The 18,905-nt window shown below is 43.0% G+C and overlaps 1 protein-coding gene across 2 annotated transcripts; it reads right to left on the bottom strand.

Annotated features, from left to right (window-relative positions):
• Nucleotides 1-8,728: 8,728 nt before the first annotated feature.
• On the bottom strand, nt 8,729-16,948 carry PPCDC (phosphopantothenoylcysteine decarboxylase). Of its 2 annotated transcripts, none has more exons than XM_087878089.1 (6): nt 16,830-16,948; nt 14,955-15,126; nt 14,781-14,876; nt 14,330-14,458; nt 12,590-12,758; nt 8,729-12,473 (listed from the first exon to the last, which is right to left on the bottom strand). In XM_087878089.1, the coding sequence occupies exons 2-6, from the start codon at nt 15,093-15,095 to the stop codon at nt 12,388-12,390; spliced, it is 621 nt and encodes a 206-aa protein (XP_087734215.1). In that variant the 5' UTR covers nt 15,096-15,126; nt 16,830-16,948; the 3' UTR covers nt 8,729-12,387. The 2 variants fall into 2 exon arrangements, with proteins under 2 accessions (XP_087734215.1, XP_087734214.1); XM_087878088.1 differs by having other exon boundaries at nt 16,726-16,938.
• Nucleotides 16,949-18,905: the final 1,957 nt, after the last annotated feature.

Here is an 18,905-nt window from a genome sequence, read left to right on the forward strand (position 1 = left end):
ATTCTAATTCTAATTCTAATTCTAATTCTAATTCTATTCTATTCTATTCTATTCTATTCTACTCTACTCTACTCTACTCTACTCTACTCTACTCTACTCTGGGATGTGAACATAGAAGGGTCTGCTTCAGGCCAGATTATCTATCTAATTAATAGATTCTGTTGTTGACACATAGTCCTCGACCTATGACTACAATTGAGTCCCATATTTCTGTTGCTAAGCAACACAGTTGTTAAGTGAATTTTATGACTCTTTTTTGGGAGGGGGGAAAACATTGAAATATTGCAGTTAGCTCTTCTTTTCTGAAAAGAAACATCCTTTCTCGACATTTGTTCCATTGACCGGATAGATCAAGCAGACGTCTTGATCGATAGAAGATAGCTACCTTCTAAGTAAGGAAGGGTTGCTCAGCCTTGAGAACTTGTAAAGCTGTGTGGACTTCAACTCCCAGAATTCCCCAGCTGGCTGGAGAATTCTGGGAGTTGAAGTCCAGTCATCTTGAAGTTGCCCAAGACTGAGAAAGTCTATTGTAAGGGATTTGTGGCTGATGAAACAGTGAGAGCTGGTTGCCTTTCCTTCTGGGAATGGACAGGAGCCGACACTATCCTTCAGGGATGAGCGACGTAGAATCCCATAAGGTCAGGAGGCTGGCGCAGTAACCTGCCTCTAATTGCCACCCTGCCCCTTGCCAAGCAGCCGATGTACAACTATAATTAACCTGAATACAGGTCTGAGCTTCCTTCTCTTGTAGCACCTTGAAGAAGAAGCACAAGTGGGAAATTTATTTTAGGAAAGCAACCCCGAAAATCAGAGTCTTCCAACTCATGAGTTTCTTTCTCTGTGGCCAACCAGATACAGTAGTGGCCAAAATTGTGGAAACCTTTTGGGAAAAGTGTATTTTCTAAAACTAGCTAAATAACACCACTTTTTTTTTTTTTGGAGTAGTATCATAAAATTACATATCAGTGGAAAGATAATTTAATCAAGAATGTAATGCCATAACTTTTATGAAGGATTTGCTATTAGAATAGCAGTGACAGTATAAAGAAGAAAAGTGAAACACGTAGGAAAAATGAGATATGCAAAAATTATCACCGCAGGAAAAAACGGGAAATAGAAAACTTATCACCATAGAAAAAATGAGATATACAAAAATTATCACCATAGAAAAAATGAGATACGCAAAAATTATCACCATAGAAAAAACAAGATATGCAGCATAGAAAAAATAAGATATGCAAAAATTATCACCATAGAAAAAATGAGATATGAAAAAATTATCAGCATAAGAAAAATGAGATATACACAAATGATCACCATAGAAAGAACGAGATATACACAAATGATCACCATGTCAGTTAATACTTAGTTGGGTAACCTTTACCATGAATGACGGCCTTACAACGTCTTCCCATGGAATGAACCGAGTCTTTTAGTTCTGCAGCTGTTATCATGTGAAACCAAAATTGAAGGATGGCTTCTATTAACCTGGTTTTATTGCTGGGTCGCTTCTGACTCACCAGTTTCTTTAGTCGGCTCCATAGATTTTCAATGGGATTGAGGTCTGGGCTATTCCCAGGCCATTCCAGTAGTGGAATAGGATTCTCTTGAAACTCCCCCCCAAAAAAGTGGTGTTATTAGCCATCAAACCTCAAAAATACACTTTTCCCAAAAGGTTTCCACTATTTTGGTCACTAGTGTAGAGAGGTCCTCCCTGAATTTATCCAACCTCTCCTTGAAGTCACCCAAGGATCTGGCTGTCTTCGTGCACTGTGGAATAAATTCTACAGCGTTTAACGATATGCCGTGGGAACAGTTCTATCTAGACTGTATTGATGGGGTAGATAATGCCTCCGAATCGGAACAGCTTGTACTTCCAAGAAGGATGCAAAACTTAATGGAGACTCTGCCCATCTGACTAATCTGCATATCTGCCCACAGTACGGTAGTCCGTGTACCCATTAAGACAAGGATGTTTTGTTTTGTTTTGTTTTGTTTTATTATTTTATTTTATTTTATCTTATTTTATTTTATTATTTTATTTTATTTTATTTTATTTTATTATTTTATTTTATTTTATTTTATTATTTTATTTTATTTATTTATGTCAAACATGTATGAGAAAACAAGTATAAGTATAAGCATAACATATAAACATATAGAATAGAATAGAATAGAATAGAATAGAATAGAATAGAATAGAATAGAATAGAATTTTTTATTGGCCAAGTGTGATTGGACACACAAGGAATTTGTCTTGGCGCATATGCTCCATATAAGTATAAACTCCATATAAGTATAAACAGGTATAAGTATAGACATAAGAAAAGAGTATGAATAAATGGGGACAGTGGGACAGAGATGGTAGGCATGCTGGTGCGCTTATGCACGCCCCCTTACAGACCCCTTAGGAATGGGGTGAGGAGATCCACGGTAGACAGTTTAAGGTTGAAGCTATGGAGGTTTGGGATGAAACCACAGAGTCAGGTAGTGCATTCCAGGCATTGACCACTCTGTTGCTGAAGTCGTATTTTCTGCAATCGAGTTTGGAGCAGTTTACCTTGAGTTTGTATCTATTATTTCCTCGTGTATTGTTGCGGTTGAAGCTGAAGAAGTCGTTGACAGGTAGGACATTGTGGCAGATAATTTTATGTACTACGCTTAGGTCAGACCGTAGGTGGCGTAGTTCCAGGTTGTCCAAGCCCAAAATTTCAAGCCTGGTGGCATAAGGTATTCTATTGTGAGCAGAGGAGTGGAGGACTCTTCTCGTGAAATATCTCTGGACTCTCTCAATTGTATTAATGTCCGATATACAGTGCGGATTCCAGGCAGACGAGCTGTATTCAAGAATTGGTCTGGCAAAGGTTTTGTATGCCCTGGTTTGCAGTACAATGTTACCGGAGAAGAAGCTTCGTAAAATTAGGTTAACAACTCTTAATGCTTTTTTTGGCAATGCTGCTACAGTGGGCTCTGGGGCTTAGATCATTTGAGATGAGTACTCCTAGGTCCTTGACAGAGTGAGGGTCGTCTACAAGGTCGTATCCGCCTAGCTCTGTCTCTGATGCAAGGAAAAAGGAAAATGTAACTTAGTTTTTCAGGGGAATCAGAGGGAACCGTGGCAGAGGATGATTGTTCCTGCAAAATAGACTCCCGGGTTTAAAACATTGGACAACTGTCTGTCCAGGAAGGCCTTCTGCCTTGGGCAGGAAGATCTCTAAGATCCCTTTCCAGATCTAGGATTCTAATATTTGTGTTTCTCGCAGCCAAGGTCTGAGAACATCTGAAATAGGGAAGCTAACATACATTCCTCAAGATTGAGTAACAGGGTGACAGACAAATAAAACATGTGAGGAATGAGTTACCAAGACACATAGATCAGAAGATCAATGACTAGATATTCTAATGTCTCATGATGTTTAGAGAAATGGTTAGACGATGTTCGGGAGACATCCATCCATCCATATCTATATCATCTATATCTTGTTGATAGTTGCGAAGTCGTGTCCGACCAATTTAACAACCGGTTCTCTGCCTTAATGATTTCTTCCAACAACCAGTTCACCAAACTGCTCAGAAATTTAACAACCGGTTCTCCCAAAGTGGTGCGAACTGGCTGAATCCCACCACTGTGTCCGACCCATCGCGACCCCTTGGACAATGTTCCTCCAGGCCTTCCTGTCCTCTACCATCCCCCGGAGTCCATTTAAGCTCACGCCGACTGCTTCAGTGACTCCATCCAGCCACCTCGTTCTCTGCCGTCCCCTTCTTCTTCTTTTGCCCTCCATCGTTCCCAGCATTCGGCTCTTCTCCAGGGAGTCCTTCCTTCTCATTAGGTGGCCACAGTATTTGAGTTTCATCTTCAAGATCTGGCCTTCTAAGGAGCAGTCAGGGTTGATCTCCTCTAGGACTGACCGGTTCAATCACCTTGCAGTCCAAAGGACTCGTAGGAATCTTCTCCAGCACCTATATCTACATCTATTATCTGTTTTTTTTTCAGGAAGGAAGGAAGGAAGGAAGGAAGGAAGGAAGGAAGGAAGGAAGGAAGGAGGGAGGGAGGGAGGGAGGGAGGGAGGGAGGAGAAAGGAAGGAAGGAAGGAGGAAGGAAGGAAGGAGGGAAGGAAGGAAGAACGGAGGGAGGGAGGGAGGGAGGGAGGAAGGATATGTTAGAATAGGGCTTTGTTAAAATAAAAAATGAACACAGGAAGGGAAGGGAAAGGGAAAGGGAAAGGGAAAGGAGGGCCTCTATGTATGCTTCTAACTCCAGAACTTTGGTACTTGCAGGGTCTACAAACAGTACAAAGCTTCAGGCCAACAGATCCTGAATTATTTATCCCATCAACCAACAATATTTGGAAGCAAGACAAACGACTGGCAGAGAGAGACGAATGAGGCACCGCAGCAACATTTAGAGAATACGTCTCATGCGAACTGCAGAGAATCCGCACGTTTGATGCAATCAGCCCTGGGTAGAATTGCCAGCTTCCTAACGTGACCTTCTCAAACACCAGCAAGGAAACTCAAACTGGCACGGAAGCAGCCAATCTTGACCATGTTGGCAAAACTCCTATTCTTTCACTATGTAACTTCCCCTCCGTGTCTAAAGAGAGCTACGGCCTTTCTGACAGTTGCCGGAAAAAGATCAAGGATAAAGACAATGAACTCCCCGTTAGGCTTCCCTATGTTTTGAAAATTAAGAAGCCTCTCGGTTACAATAACAAGAAAGAGCAATTCGCAGGGTTATCTGCCCTTTTGATAAGGTTATGCCAATGCGCTGCCATCTCTCTCCCAAGAGCTCCGCTTCCCAATAATGGCACCCTTTCATCTTTTATCTCGATGATTGCAAACGGATGATTCGGTCGGCCTGCACCAGTTAGAATTTGGTGGGACTATCTTATCTTCCTGTTTGAGGGGCTGCCACAAAGAAGAGAAGGGGAGGGGTTAAGGTGGAAGGAACAGTTTGCCTCCAGAAGTTGTGGGTGCTTCATCCCTGGAGGTTTTTAAGAGAGGAGTGGCTGTCCAGTCTCTTCTTAAAAACTTCCAGTGATGAAGCATCCACAACTTCTGGAGGCAAACTGTTCCTTCCATTGGTTAATTTGTCCTCCCTGTTAGGAAGTTTCTCCTTAATTCCAGATTGCTTTTCTCCTTGATGAGTTTCTGTCCATTGCTTTTTGCTCTGCCTTCTGGTGCTTTGGAGAATAGTTTGACCCCTTCTTCTTTGTGGCAGCCCCTCAATACTGGAATGCTGCAATCATATCCCCCACCCCCCACCCCCCACTCCTTCTTTTCTCTAGACTAGCCAAAGCCAAATCCTGCAACCGTTCTTTATACGTTTTAATCCAGGTCTCAATGAGCTGTACATTACAGCTCTTAGAAATCTCCCTTCGGGCAACATTGCAACAAAAACAGTTTATGACATAGGTATTAATTGTGAGAGTTGAAGTTCACACAACTTAAAGCAAGGGAGGTTGAGAAATGATCTAGACCAGGGGTCTCCAACCTTGGCGACTTTAAGCCTGGTGGGCTTCAATTCCCAGAAGCTTTGCTGGCTGGGGAATTCTGGGAGTTGAAGTCCTCCAGGCTTAAAGTTGCCAAGGTTGGAGACCCCTGATTTAGAGAGCCCCGGGTCCCAGACTCTTAAGCCAAACTCTTAAGCTACACGCATTCTCAGCCGTGTGGTCCAGCTCCTAACTGCCATCTGCTGGGGAGACAAATACCGTTTTCTGCAACCAGGATGGTCCTGAAGATATGAAGATTGACCTCAGCGCTCTCCATCAAGTACAGGTAGTCCTCGAACGTACGACCACAATTCAGCCCCAAAATTTCTGTTCTTAAAAGCGAGACATTCGTGAAGGGAGTTTTGCCCCATTTTACGACCTTTCCTGCCTCACTTGTTTAAGCGAATCACTGCGGTTCATAAAACCAGTAACCCATTTTGTTAAGTGAAATCTGGCTTCCCTGTTGACTTGGCTTGTCAGAAGGTCGCAAAAGGGGATCAGCAACGGTCGTTAAGTACGAACCAGTTGCCGAGCATTAGGAATTTTGATCGCGTGACCCGAGGGGAGGCTGTCACGGTCATTAAGTGTGAAAAAATGGTCGTGTCACTTTTTTTCCAGTGCCATCGTAACTTCGAACGGCCACCAAATGAAAAGTTGTAACTCAAGGACAACAAAGCACATTCTATTAAGGATTCTACTTGTGTTGTGGCCCGTCAGCGGCCTGTGCAGATTGTAGCTGATTTTGACAGCGAGGAGGCTGGTGTGGTGCTGCGCCAGCAGCCTGCGCAGCTGGCACTCAAGTCAGACAGTGAGGAGGCTGGAGAAGATGTGGTGCCAGAGGCGGGGATTCAGCCAGGGCCTTCAGAACCTCCAGAAGCTCCCATAAGTGAAGAGGACGAAAAGGAGGGGCCTCTTGATGCACGGGCGCACAGAGCTGCCAAAAGGCAGGAGTGGCTCCTCAGGAGGAGGTCTCCTCGAGAGTAAGGCTTGGGGCTAATTGGCCACTCCCTTAGCCTATTTAAGGAGGAATGCCGACTGAAGCTATTTGTAGGGAACAACTTTAGTTCATTCTCCTTCAAGTCTGGATTCTCTGCAAAATGCTTCTGGGCTTTCTGCCAACCTTAGTGATCTGTCCCCGTCCACACACACACACAAACACAGCCAGCCGAGGGTTAAGGAAACACTTTGGCACACACCCAGGTCCTTATCTCCAACTTGGCAGCGATTTACACACCGTCTGCCAAGTGCGTTTATTTCCACAAAACAGAAAGATAAGATACTTAGCGTACAAAAGTCCAAATCAGAATAATATTCCTCTCAGCAGTTTCCGGACGAGGCTTTAGTGATATCCAAGGTTTACTTTTGTTCGTCACAGGGATCACTGGCCACCACCCTCTATTATATAGTCTCTGGGGTGTGGTCCAGTGACTCAGTTCTAATCCCTAGCACGCCTCCTGAGCTGCTGCAATCGTTTATCACGCCTTCGGAGGCGTGCGTCCAGGAATGGTGTCTCTCCCTCACTCTCATCCGAGACACCTGTTTCTCGGCTAATCTCCTCTCCCTCGGCCGGCACCTGAGACAGTGCCAGAGGGGAGGGGCCTGGAGAGGGAGGCCTGGCTGACTCTTCTTCCTCATGCTCGGAGCTTTCTTCCTCCGATGGGATAGGCTCAGAGGGCGGGGCCACAACACTTAGTAAGATTGTGATTACTTTATCTTTGGTTTCTTGTAGGCTGTTAAGAAAGTTTATTAACAACCTTTATTTGGAAAAGACTGAGTTATTTTAGTAAATTTAAGTTTTGTACAGACTTTGTGTGTGTTGTGTTCTTTGGGGTCTGTAGCTGGGGCAGAACAACTTGGCTGTTTTTCTCCAAGAGCTGGAAGCTCAACACCGAACACAGATCCTTTCATTTTGACCGTCGCCAGCTTGCTTTGTGGTTTTACAAAACCAGATCTTTTGTACAACATCCCTTGGTCTGTCTTGGACCGAAAGCCAAGAGCTTTATCTTCCACGCCGTGTGATGGCCTGTAGAGCAGATCCTACTTTTTATCTGCTTGCACAACTGGATAGGCAAACATCTGTCAATATTTATGAAAACTCAACCGCGAAGGCTACCCTTTCGCAAGGCCACTTGGCACCTAGCTGCCACGGTGTTTCCAAACATGACCTTCCTTTACCTCCGAGCTTTGGACAGCAACGTTTCACAACAGCTATAAAAATGCTCTTCCCTCTCAGAAGACCGGAGTTACCAAGAGCCATGCAGCACCGAAAGGCCAAGCCAAGATATGAAGGGGCAGATCCGGCAATAATCTGTTGGGTGGCAAAAGATCTCCAGTGTCAAGTTTCGAGGTCGTCCCAAATAAATTGCATTTCAAACAAAGTCTTTGATGAAAAAAACCTCCCATTTATTGAGCACGACATTCTAAATCCTGGCTCATCGTAGCCAACACTGACTTCCAGACCCAAAACCCTCCCTTTCCGTTCCCCACTCCCCTGCACTCATTGGCCATCTTCCAAGTCATTCTACCCCTAATCTACTGCTCCAGCTCAAAGGAATTTCCCCCCTCCCATCCCATCTCCTAGGGGATATTATCTCCAGGGAAAATAAGTAGGTGAAAAGTCAAACATCCCTTTCCAGACGCCTCCGCTTCTCCTTCTTATGTCAGCACTAGAGTAAATGAAGCTTGAAGTGCTGACATCCAGATCTCCAGCTGCTACCTGTGGGGTTTTGAGTGATGGCCTCCTAAGATACTTGGCTCACTTGCTACCTGATGGCTATGGAGATTCTCAGTCCTCCACGTCAGGGTTGTCCCAAAGGTGCTGTTTTTCAAGAGGCAACTGGACTTCCTTGTTTTTTTCTTTGAAGACGTTTTGCTTCTCATCCAAGAAACTTCTTCAGCTCTGATTGGATGGTGATTGACTGGACTTGCTACCTAATCTTTTTGACTGAAGATACCCAGGTCTGGGAAGTTGCATATGCAGTGCATGAGTTGGATCATGTCCCAGAGAATACCACTGCTTTCCAAACCCCAAACACAACTTTACAAGAGGTTTTAAAAAATGTATGAGCAGCTGGTGGAGGGATGAAACTATGATTCTGATCACACACAAAAAAAGCAGCCCTGGAATTTTTAAGCCAGCTTTCCTCAATTTGGCTGTGCAGATGCGTAGACTTCAACCGAGTTCCTTTTCTCAAGTCAGTAAGATGTTAGTCAAGCCCACAAACCCAATAGAATAGAATAGAATTCTTTATTAGCCAAGTGTGATTGCACACACAAGGAATTTGTCTTGGTGCATATGCTCCCAGTGTACATAAAAGAAAAGATACGTTCATCAAGAATCATAAGGTACAACACTTAATGATAGTCATAGTGTACAAACAAGCAATCAAATCATACTAGGAAACAATAAATACAGAATAGAATAGAATAGAATAGAATAGAATAGAATAGAATAGAATAGAATAGAATAGAATAGAATAGAATAGAATAGAATAGAATAGAATCCTTTATTGGCCAAGTGTGATTGGACACACAAGGAATTTGTCTTTGGTGCATATGCTCTTGGAGTACATAAAAGAAAAGATACATTCGTCAAGAATCATAAGGTACAACACCTAATGATAGTCATAGGGTACAAATAAGCAATCAGGAAACAATATCAATAAAAATTGTACGGATACCAGTAACAAGGTTACAGTCATACAGTCATAAGTGGGAGGAAATGGGTGATAGGAACGATGAGAAGACTAATAGTAGTGCAGGCTAGTAAATAGTTTGACAGTGTTGAGGAAGTTATTTGTTGAATGACTTAACCTGAATGAAAGACTTAACCAACCTGGCCACAGCTAATTAAATATATATATATATATGTATTTACTTGCTTCTGAATCCTACAGCTCCATTGAACGCCTTTAATCTATGACCAAACTGGGAATTTTGAACATGTGAACTTAACACTTTGCTAGCTCTGTAAGGCCGTCATCCCATAAGCTCAGTTAGCACCCTTCATGCCTTGCAAAAAAGTTGTACAGCCATTCCTCCACTTATGACCACAACTGAAAGCCAGAATTTGGTTTTAAGTCCTTGCAAGTCTTACGTTGAGTCACTATGGTTGTTAAGCAAATCGTAAGTGGTTAAACGAATCTCATGATCGTTGTAAACAGTCCTAACCCAGCTTATCCAATGGATGGGCTTTTTTCTCCTGCTTTTTGCCAGATCACGTGACTGTGGAACTTTGCAACCTGTTGTAAATGCAAGCCGGTGGCCAGGGGCCCCAAATACGATTACATGATGATGCTACAGCTATAACTTTGGGAATGAGTTGTAAGTAACTTTTTCCCAGTCCATCGTAACTTCAAATTGCTGTTAAGCGACTGATCGTCAGTGGAGAATTACCTATCATGGGCCGGGCACCAAGGATTAAAATGAAAAGGTCTGTGATATTCTTATTTATCTATTTATTTATAAAATTTATAGGCCGCTCATCTTACCACAGGGTAGTTCTTTGACAGCAGTTGTCCTGGTTTTGGGGGAGGGGAAGAGGGACGAGTTATTGTTGTCGTTTTTTAATCTGTTTAATGTACTCAGGGGCATGTGAATAAACTCTGGGTCAACATACGTGCCTCTTTGTTTCATTCTTGACACTCTGATTTTTACCTGACAGGTCGCTGACCCTTCCGTGGACAAAGATCAAAGAAGAAATAAGGTAAGCTTGGCTCCCCTTTTTCCTAATCAATCCCCTTTTCTCGGTACTCCCGTAACAAGTGGTTGATTGTGAATTTGGGAGTGTTTTCCCATGATTGATCCTCTTTCTCGGTAAAGGAATTCCTGGGCGTCTCCGCCCCTATTCACCACCCCACAAAACAGCCCCAAATCAACATGCTAAGTACATCCTGTGTTCTGGCAGAAGCACCACACTGACGTTGTATCTCAGGCACTGTTTGTGTGTCTCCTTTGATGTCCACATTCCTGGCACCCTGAGCCCATCAGAGCAAAGGGCAAGTTATCTCGAGTGTCACTTCCCCAGACAATGTGGGGCCTTGGGGTTCCACAAGCATCATGAGCCTCATCCGAAAGGTGTGGGGGATGGGGTCTCCCTTGATTCCAGCAGCGGATTGCAGAAAGGCACCTGGCACGGCAGAGGTAGGTTAAAGGCATCTGTGGCGAGCTGCCAACTCAGGAGGCGAGCTTGGCGGGAGGTTCACAGAGAGGCACCTGCCTAAATCCACCCATCTTGGTCCCTTCTCTTCTCAAGGGCTTTCCAAAAAAAAACACCTCTAGAAGCTTGAAGTGTAGACGAAACCCAGCCCAGAAGTGTAAACGAAGTGCAAAATTTCAGGCTGAAACCAGAATGGACGTTATCCAAAAGAAGCAACTCAGCGACCCACTGGTGGTGGATCTTAAGAGGACCTAAATGCATAGAGTTTGTAGAAACATACAAACATAATAAACTGATGGGGAGTAGAGTAGAGGAGAGGAGAGTAGAGTAGAGTAGAGTAGAATAGAATAGAATAGAATAGAATAGAATAGAATAGAATAGAATAGAATAGAATAGAATAGAATAGAATAGAATAGAATAGAATAGAATAGAATAGAATAGAATAGAATAGAATATTGGAATGAAGAATAGGGTAGGGTAGGGTAGGGTAGGGTAGGGTAGGGTAGGGTAGGGTAGAATAGAATAGAATAGAATAGAATAGAATAGAATAGAATAGAATAGAATAGAATAGAATAGAATAGAATAGAATAGAATAGAATAGAATAGAATAGAATAGAATAGCCGAGGTGGCGCAGAGGTTAGAGTGCAGTACTGCAGCTACTTCAGCTGACTGCTAGTTCAGCAGATCAAATCTCACCGGCTCAAGGTTGACTCACCCTTCCATCCTTCCGAGGTGGGTAAAATGAGGACCCAGATTGTTGGGGGCAATATGCTATTTAATATACTGTCTTTGGTGTAAGCCGCCCAGAGTCCTCGGAGAGTGGGCGGCATAGAAATATGACTAATAAATAAATAAATAATAGAACACGGAATAGAATAGAACAGAACTGAACAGAATAGACTGAAAGGGATCTTGGAGGTCTTCTAGTCCAGCCCCCTGTTCAAGCAGGAGAACCTATAGTAACTATAATACCTATAACCTATAACCCAGTAATCCATTGAGTGTCCTTTGAGAATGGGTGGGGGTTTTTTGGCTTGTTTTAGTTTTCTTTCTAATTTATCTATTTATATTTTTATTTACTTATTCGTTTATTGTTTTACTTATTTACTTATTTAATTTTAGTCCAATGATGGAAATGTGTTTATCCCAAGCGTGTTTAAATTCAAATTACTGAGGAATGACCCACAACTACCATGATTCCCTGGGAGTTTGGTTCTGAGCTTCCGCTACTCTTTCTGTAAAACAAGAGGCAAGCTGGCTTTTTTCCAGTTTTCCTTTTCCCGATCCACCCCTTCCCAGCTTCACTGAGTAAAATTCCACGAAAAGCGGGAGACCAAAGAATGGAGGCCTTTGAACTCTGGTGCTGGAGAAGACTCCTGCGAGTCCCTTGGACTGCAAGGCCATCCAACCGGTCAGTCCTAGAGGAGATCAACCCTGACTGACCGCTCTTTAGAAGGCCAGATCCTGAAGATGAAACTCAAATCCTTTGGCCACCTAATGAGAAGGAAGGACTCCCTGGAGAAGAGCCTAATGCTGGGAATGATTGAGGGCAAAAGAAGAAGGGACGACAGAGAATGAGGTGGCTGGATGGAGTCACTGAAGCAGTTGACGTGAGCTTAAATGGACTCCAGAGGACGGTAGAGGACAGGAAGGCCTGGAGGAACGTTGTCCATGGCGTCGCGATGGGTCGGAGACGACTTTGCAACTAACAACAACAAACCTGCAGGTTGGAATCACTTCGGCTTCAGCAGGCCCCGTTCCAACAGCACGGTCTCTGTTTTTTCCACAATGGTCGAAATGTCTGCCATGGCCCCTCGGCCTGTGTGACCAGAAAAGCAGGGAGGTCAATTGTGGTTGAGTTTAAGTTGAGGTCTACCTGTAACGTTATCTTTTCACTTCTCGCACTAATGGGATTGGAAGGAGAGGCACACCGACCTTCGTCTCCACAAACCAGTTTCTTCACTATGCAAGGGATCTCGACGTAGCCGAGTTCTTTCAGCTGCCCCACCTGCCGAGCCGTGATGGGGTGCTCCCACATAAGGGTGTTCATGGCAGGGCAGAAGAGCAACGGTTTGCTCATGTCCCAGGCACGGATGACGCACGTCTGCAGAGAAAGGCAAAGCCTGAGGAGGAAATGGCCACCAATGGGGACCTGACCACAAGGGGAATGCAGTCAGAACCTTGGACAGAGGAAGGGAGGCTGAGGCTGGTTAATTTATAAAATAAACCAAAAAGTATTGGAAGGTGCTCCAGTAACAGCCTGGGGCCATTTGTAGTCTCAAGGGGTCTACAGTGGAGATGGAGGGGGGGAGGACGACAAACAAATGATGGGATGTGCGTCATTACACCATCACTCAAAGAACACAATTGACATCCTTACGTCAAAAACCAGGTAGAGGACAGAATAGAATAACAGAGTTGGAAGGGACCCTGGGAGGTCTTATAGTCTAACCCCCTGCCCAGGCAAGAAACCCTACACCACTTCAGACAAATGATTGTCCAATCTCTTCTTAAAAACATCCAGTGTTGGAGCATTCACAACTTCTGGAGGCAAGTTGTTCCACTGATTTAATTGTTCTCACTGTCAGGAAATTCCTCCTTAGTTCTAAGTTGCTTCTCTCCTTGATGAGTTTCCACCCATTGCTTCTTGTCCTGCCTTCAGGTGCTTTGGAGAATAGCTTGACTCCCTCTTCTTTGGGGCAGCCCCTGAGATATTGGAACACTGCCATCATGTCTCCCCTGGTCCTTCTCTTCACTAGACCAGCCATGCCCAGTTCCTGCAATCGTTCTTTGTATGTTTTAGCTTCCAGTCCCCTAATCATCTTTGTTGCTCTTCTCTGCACTCTTTCTAGAGTCTCCATGTCTTTTTTAGAAGGAATGGCCTTGAAGGACAGGAGGAAGAGTTGCTACCAAGACTGAGGCCACTATCAGATAAAAGAGATCTGAGTCTGGAGCAAGAAGGTAACACGAGTAAACGTTTCAGGCCAGCCTCTCCATATTTCTCATGAAGATAAAGTAAGAGAGGATGCAAGCACTTTCAGATTTACCATAGCTTTGCAATGAAGCAGCACTGACCTATGTGATATTCAGTTTCCTACCCCACAGCTAGTCCTCAACTGATGACCACAACCGAGCCCAAAATTTATCTTTTTTAAGTGAGACATTTGTTAAGTGAGTTTTGCCCCATTTTCATGACCTTTCTTGCCACAGTTATGTGAATCATTGGAGTTGTTGAATTAGTAACATGATTGTTAAGTGAAACCAGTTTCTCCATTGATTTTGTCTGTCAGAAGCAAAATCTGATCCCGGACACTGCAACCGTCATAAATATGAACCAGTTGCCAAGACTCTGAATTTTAATCCTGTGACCATGGGGCTGTTGCATTGGTCCTAAGTGTGAAACAACGGTCATAAGTCACTTTTTTCAGGACCGTTGTAACTTTGAATGGTCACTGAACAAACTGTTGTAAATTGAGGACTAGCTGCGCTCTATCTTGAAGAATTGGCATATCACGATGATGTAATGGTATCATCTGTGCACCCAACATGCTCTTCATATCCTCATGGTTTATACAGGTGCTATTATTGCAGAAGGTTATGAAACATCAGCTTATCACATGTCTCAATGAGGAAGAGCTGGGATTAACAGTGGAGCGCCTCGCTCCAGTAACTCACCAGTAAGTTGTCACAAATGCCATTTGCAATTTTGGCAAGGGTGTTTGCATCCAGAGGAGCCACCAACATGAGGTCAGCCCAGCGCCTCAAGTCAATGTGTAGCACAGGGTCGGTGCGCTTTTTCCACAGCTGAGGACAAAGGTACTACTTCAATTAATGTAATTCACCCAGCATGCTTAATCGCATTCTACATAAATACAGTCCAAGTCACTAAACTTTCCTACTGATCTTCCTAGGCTCAGTAAAACGAACTCAGAACCAGCCAAGTTATCACAATTCAAACCGTGCAAGATATAAAAACATACGGATAGTTTGCTGCTGGCCTCCAAAAACAACGAAATGCCTGCAGTTAGAACATATTAAGCTCATTCTACACAGTTTATGAACCGGGGTACAAATAAAAGTTCCTTAGCCATGAAGGAAAAGCTAAAACTGTTTGAACGATGCTGACCTGCCATTCATCGGAGTCGCTGTAGATTCTTACAGGAATCTCTTCGGGTTTATAGAAGTGTTTTGCATTTTCTGTTGTCACCACCAGAACTTCCAGCTAAAAGAGAAGAACAGTGGTATGAATGAGGGGTCTCTAAAGTGGACCAACGAATAAAAACAACGAAAAACTGCTCACTCCAGGTATCTTCAGAAGCTCTGCCACCAAAAGAGGTAACTTTAGCGCAGCCACACTCCCAGTTACCCCAACCAGGATGTGGGCATTCTTCTCTGAAGCCACGGGGCAGATTGGTGGTGGAGGAGATGCCGCAGCCTCCATGATCAAGGCCAGACAGCAATCCTTTTTTCACCTGCAAAACAAGAAAACATGAGAACTACTGTTCCAAATTAAATGCCTCTGTATTGCATTTGGTCAATTGCAGGATTTACTGGTTAATTTTATGCTCCAAAGCTATGTTTCACCTAGAGACGCCTCATGGGGGACATGGGCAGCATGTATGTATGTATGTATGTATGTATGTATGTATGTATATTAGATAAATATAGATATCGTTTCAGATACATTAGATGATAGATAGATAGATAGATAGATAGATAGATAGATAGATAGATAGATAGGATATAATTGTGATAGTTAGATATAGATAGATATAATTATGATAGATAGATAGATAGATAGATAGATAGATAGATAGATAGATAGATAATGATATAATTGTGATAGATAGATAGATAGATAGATAGATAGATAGATAGATAGATAGATAGATAGATAGATAGATAAGATGATATTGTTGTGGAAAAATTGAGACTGAACAACATTCCTGGGTCAGCCAGAGTCAGTTTATTGCGCAAGGTTCAGAGCCAGATTTGTACCTGAAACTTTGAACAAGGAAAGAGCTCTGATACAACTGTTTTTATACATTTCTAAGACAAAGGATTCAGTGAGCTAATACAGTTTTCCATATATGGTTAACATGAGCTCATGCATCTTCCATATATGGTTAACATACACTTATTATATGATAATTGACACACTTCCTAATTACTAAACCATTACTTGCTAGTTTATAAGATTATCTTAGCTACACAACTTTTCCTTAAGTGCTGAGGTTGCTAATGGGAGATTTACTGCTGTCCTTGGGTAATAAGAGGTAATAAGTGACTCTTTGTTTCCTGTGCCTGTCTTTGTGTATTTGACAGTGAGGTCACTCAGAGGGGTTCCATATGGCTGTCCTTCCGTGACAGCTAGGCCTCATCAGAAGATTTATTACCACTAATGGGGTTTAGCTGCTTTTAATGTAATCTCCAAACAAGCACGTTTCTCCCTTATAATAATGTGAATAGAGAGGGTCCTTTAGAGTTCATGTAGCTGATTCTGTATGATTCCTACTTTATTCACATTGATATGATATGATTGTGATATATAGATATAATTGTGGTAGGTAGGTAGGTAGGTAGGTAGGGATAGGATAGGATAGGATAGGATAGGATAGGATAGGATAGGATAGGATAGGATAGGATAGGATAGATAGATAGATAGATAGATAGATAGATAGATAGGATATAATTGTGATAGATAGATAGATAGATAGATAGATAGATAGATAGATAGATAGATAGATAGAATATAATTGTGATAGATAGATATAATTGTGATAGATATCTACATAGATATATAATTGTGATATAGACAGACAGACAGATAAAACGCTCCTCCAACTCAGGAGCAAACCCAGCTGTTTTTCAAGTGCCACATGGGGATTTTCAGGGGCAAAAGAAACCCAACCAGGCCATATTTTTATCAGGCCAAGCATAGAACGAAAAAAACCCTGTGGATTGTGGGGGAAAAACCCCAAGTGAGAGCCACGTCTGGAAAGGCTCAATCTTTGGCCAGCCACGAAGCTTCATTGGGGGAAGTAATCGCTCGTTCTTGCAGGTTGGCCTACCTTACAGGGAGGGTTTGGAGTGGGGGGGTGGAACTGGCCTTCAGCTTTCCCTTCCTTCAGAGTCTAAGATCCGATATAAAAATAAATATAAAAGTCGAACATACGCGTCCCAGGATAACGTTGCAGGATCCAATCTGAATCGGTATAACATATAAAATTACATTTTAAAAAAAGGGAAGGGGGGGAAGTGATAAGGGTACACAACCCACGGATCAAAAACTTCCGGCCGGCGGATGTCAATAAAGACTGTACCTTCCGGTTCTTTCTGGATCATAGCGATCACGGCGGCTTTAAACGCGGCTCGACTTCCGTTTCCTTTCCGAAGAGCGAAGTGGCTTTGACGATGGTTTTCTAATGGCTAGACGAGCTCTTCGGACTCCACTTCCGGGTAGGGTGACCATAGATTGGATTCCTAGACTCATACGCAACTCGCTTCTCCCTCCCTCCCTCCCTCCCTTTTCAGGAGGATAGGCTCATGGCAAGTCAGATGCCCAAAGTCAGAATTTTGAGTTTTTAGTTTTAGAAGGTGGACAGCAGAGCAAACACACGATTTAACAGTTAAGATAGGAGACTCTGATTTTAAAAAAAAAATATATTATATTTCTTCAAGGGCTCTCCTGATGCCAAATTTGCTGGAAACCCACTTCGCATTACACATTTTGTAACTTGGAAACTCTAAGCAATGTTTTTCAAACTTAGCTATAATGTGAATGATACAGGATCAGCTATATGAACACTGAAGGGCCCTCCTTATTCACATTATTGTAAGAAAGAAATGTGCTGGTTTGGAAGAACAATACTTGTTTGGAAGATTACACTAAGTCAGCTAAATTACATCCTGGGTAATATATATATATATATATATATCTTCTGAAGAACCTAGCTGTCAAGAATGTAAGGACATCCATATGGAACCAGAAGTTAAAGGAAGCCATAAATCTACGCATCAGAGGATACAGAACTAAGGAGGATGTTTAGCTAAAATTATCTCATGTACTATAAATTAGGGCAGGAATTTAGTAATTAGGAAATGTCAATTATCATGTAACAGATGTATGTTAACTATATATGGAAAACTGCTGTGCTAGCAAAATCCTTTGTCTTGGAAAAGTATAAAACAGGGGTATTAGATCTCTTTCCTTGGTTCAGAATGGCAGATACAAATCTGGTTCTGAAACTGCGCCAATAAACTGACTCTGGATGACCAAGGAATGTTGTTTGGTCCCATCAATCTACAACAGCTAGGGGTGGATTTCAAACTCCCAGAATTCCCCCTACCAGCAAGGAACGGCTGGGGAATTCTGGGAGTTGTGGTTCACTGATCTGGCCAAGTTTGAAAAACACCGCTCTAGACTCCTGTGCAGTTTTGTCTTGTTTGCAGTAGAAAGTCCAAAAAAAGCTTTTTGCATGTTTCTATTTTAATAATGGATTTTTGCTTTTGAAAATGTACTTTTGTCAAAACTGCAACTGGTCGAGACAAGAAAAGCACCTAAGCGATAAGACTTACCAAATAAAAGACTCTTATCATCTGCGTAAAACTCTGCGAATCCGCTCACATGTGGTTTAACTGTGGCTTATATAAACCAAGTTCCCCCTTCTCACTCGGATACCTCAGCACCCTTTCTAGCTTCTTCACACAATTCCCTCACAGAATTTTCATCAGAGCTTCCCGACGTCACTACCACATACAATCCTGCATGTGTTGACATGCCTGTTTCAAGTCTAACCAGTGGTGAAATCCACATTTTTTTACTACCGGTTCTGTGGGCATGGCTTGGTGGGCATGGTATGGTTTGGTGGGTGTGGCAGGGGAAGGATGCTGCAAAATCCCCATTCCCACCACACTCTAAGGGAAAGATATTGCAAAATCCCCACTCCCTCCCCAATCCAGGGGAAAGATATTGCAAAATCCCCATTCCCTCCCCACTCCTGGGGAAAGGATACTGCAAAATCTCAATTCCCACCCCACTCCATGGGAAGGATACTGCAAAATCCCCATTCCCTCCCCACTCCTGGTGGAAGGATACTGCAAAATCCCCATTCCCTCCCACTCCAGGGGGAAGGATACTGCAAAATCCCCATTCCCACCCCATTCCAGGGGGAAGGATACTGCAAAATCTCCATTCCCACCCCACTCTGAGGCCCGTCAGAGGTGGCCTTTGCCGGTTCTCCGAACTACT

This window comes from Pantherophis guttatus, chromosome 13 (genome assembly GCF_059756535.1).
Source record: "Pantherophis guttatus breed Tessera chromosome 13, ASM5975653v1, whole genome shotgun sequence".
NCBI classification, from domain to species: domain Eukaryota; kingdom Metazoa; phylum Chordata; class Lepidosauria; order Squamata; family Colubridae; genus Pantherophis; species Pantherophis guttatus.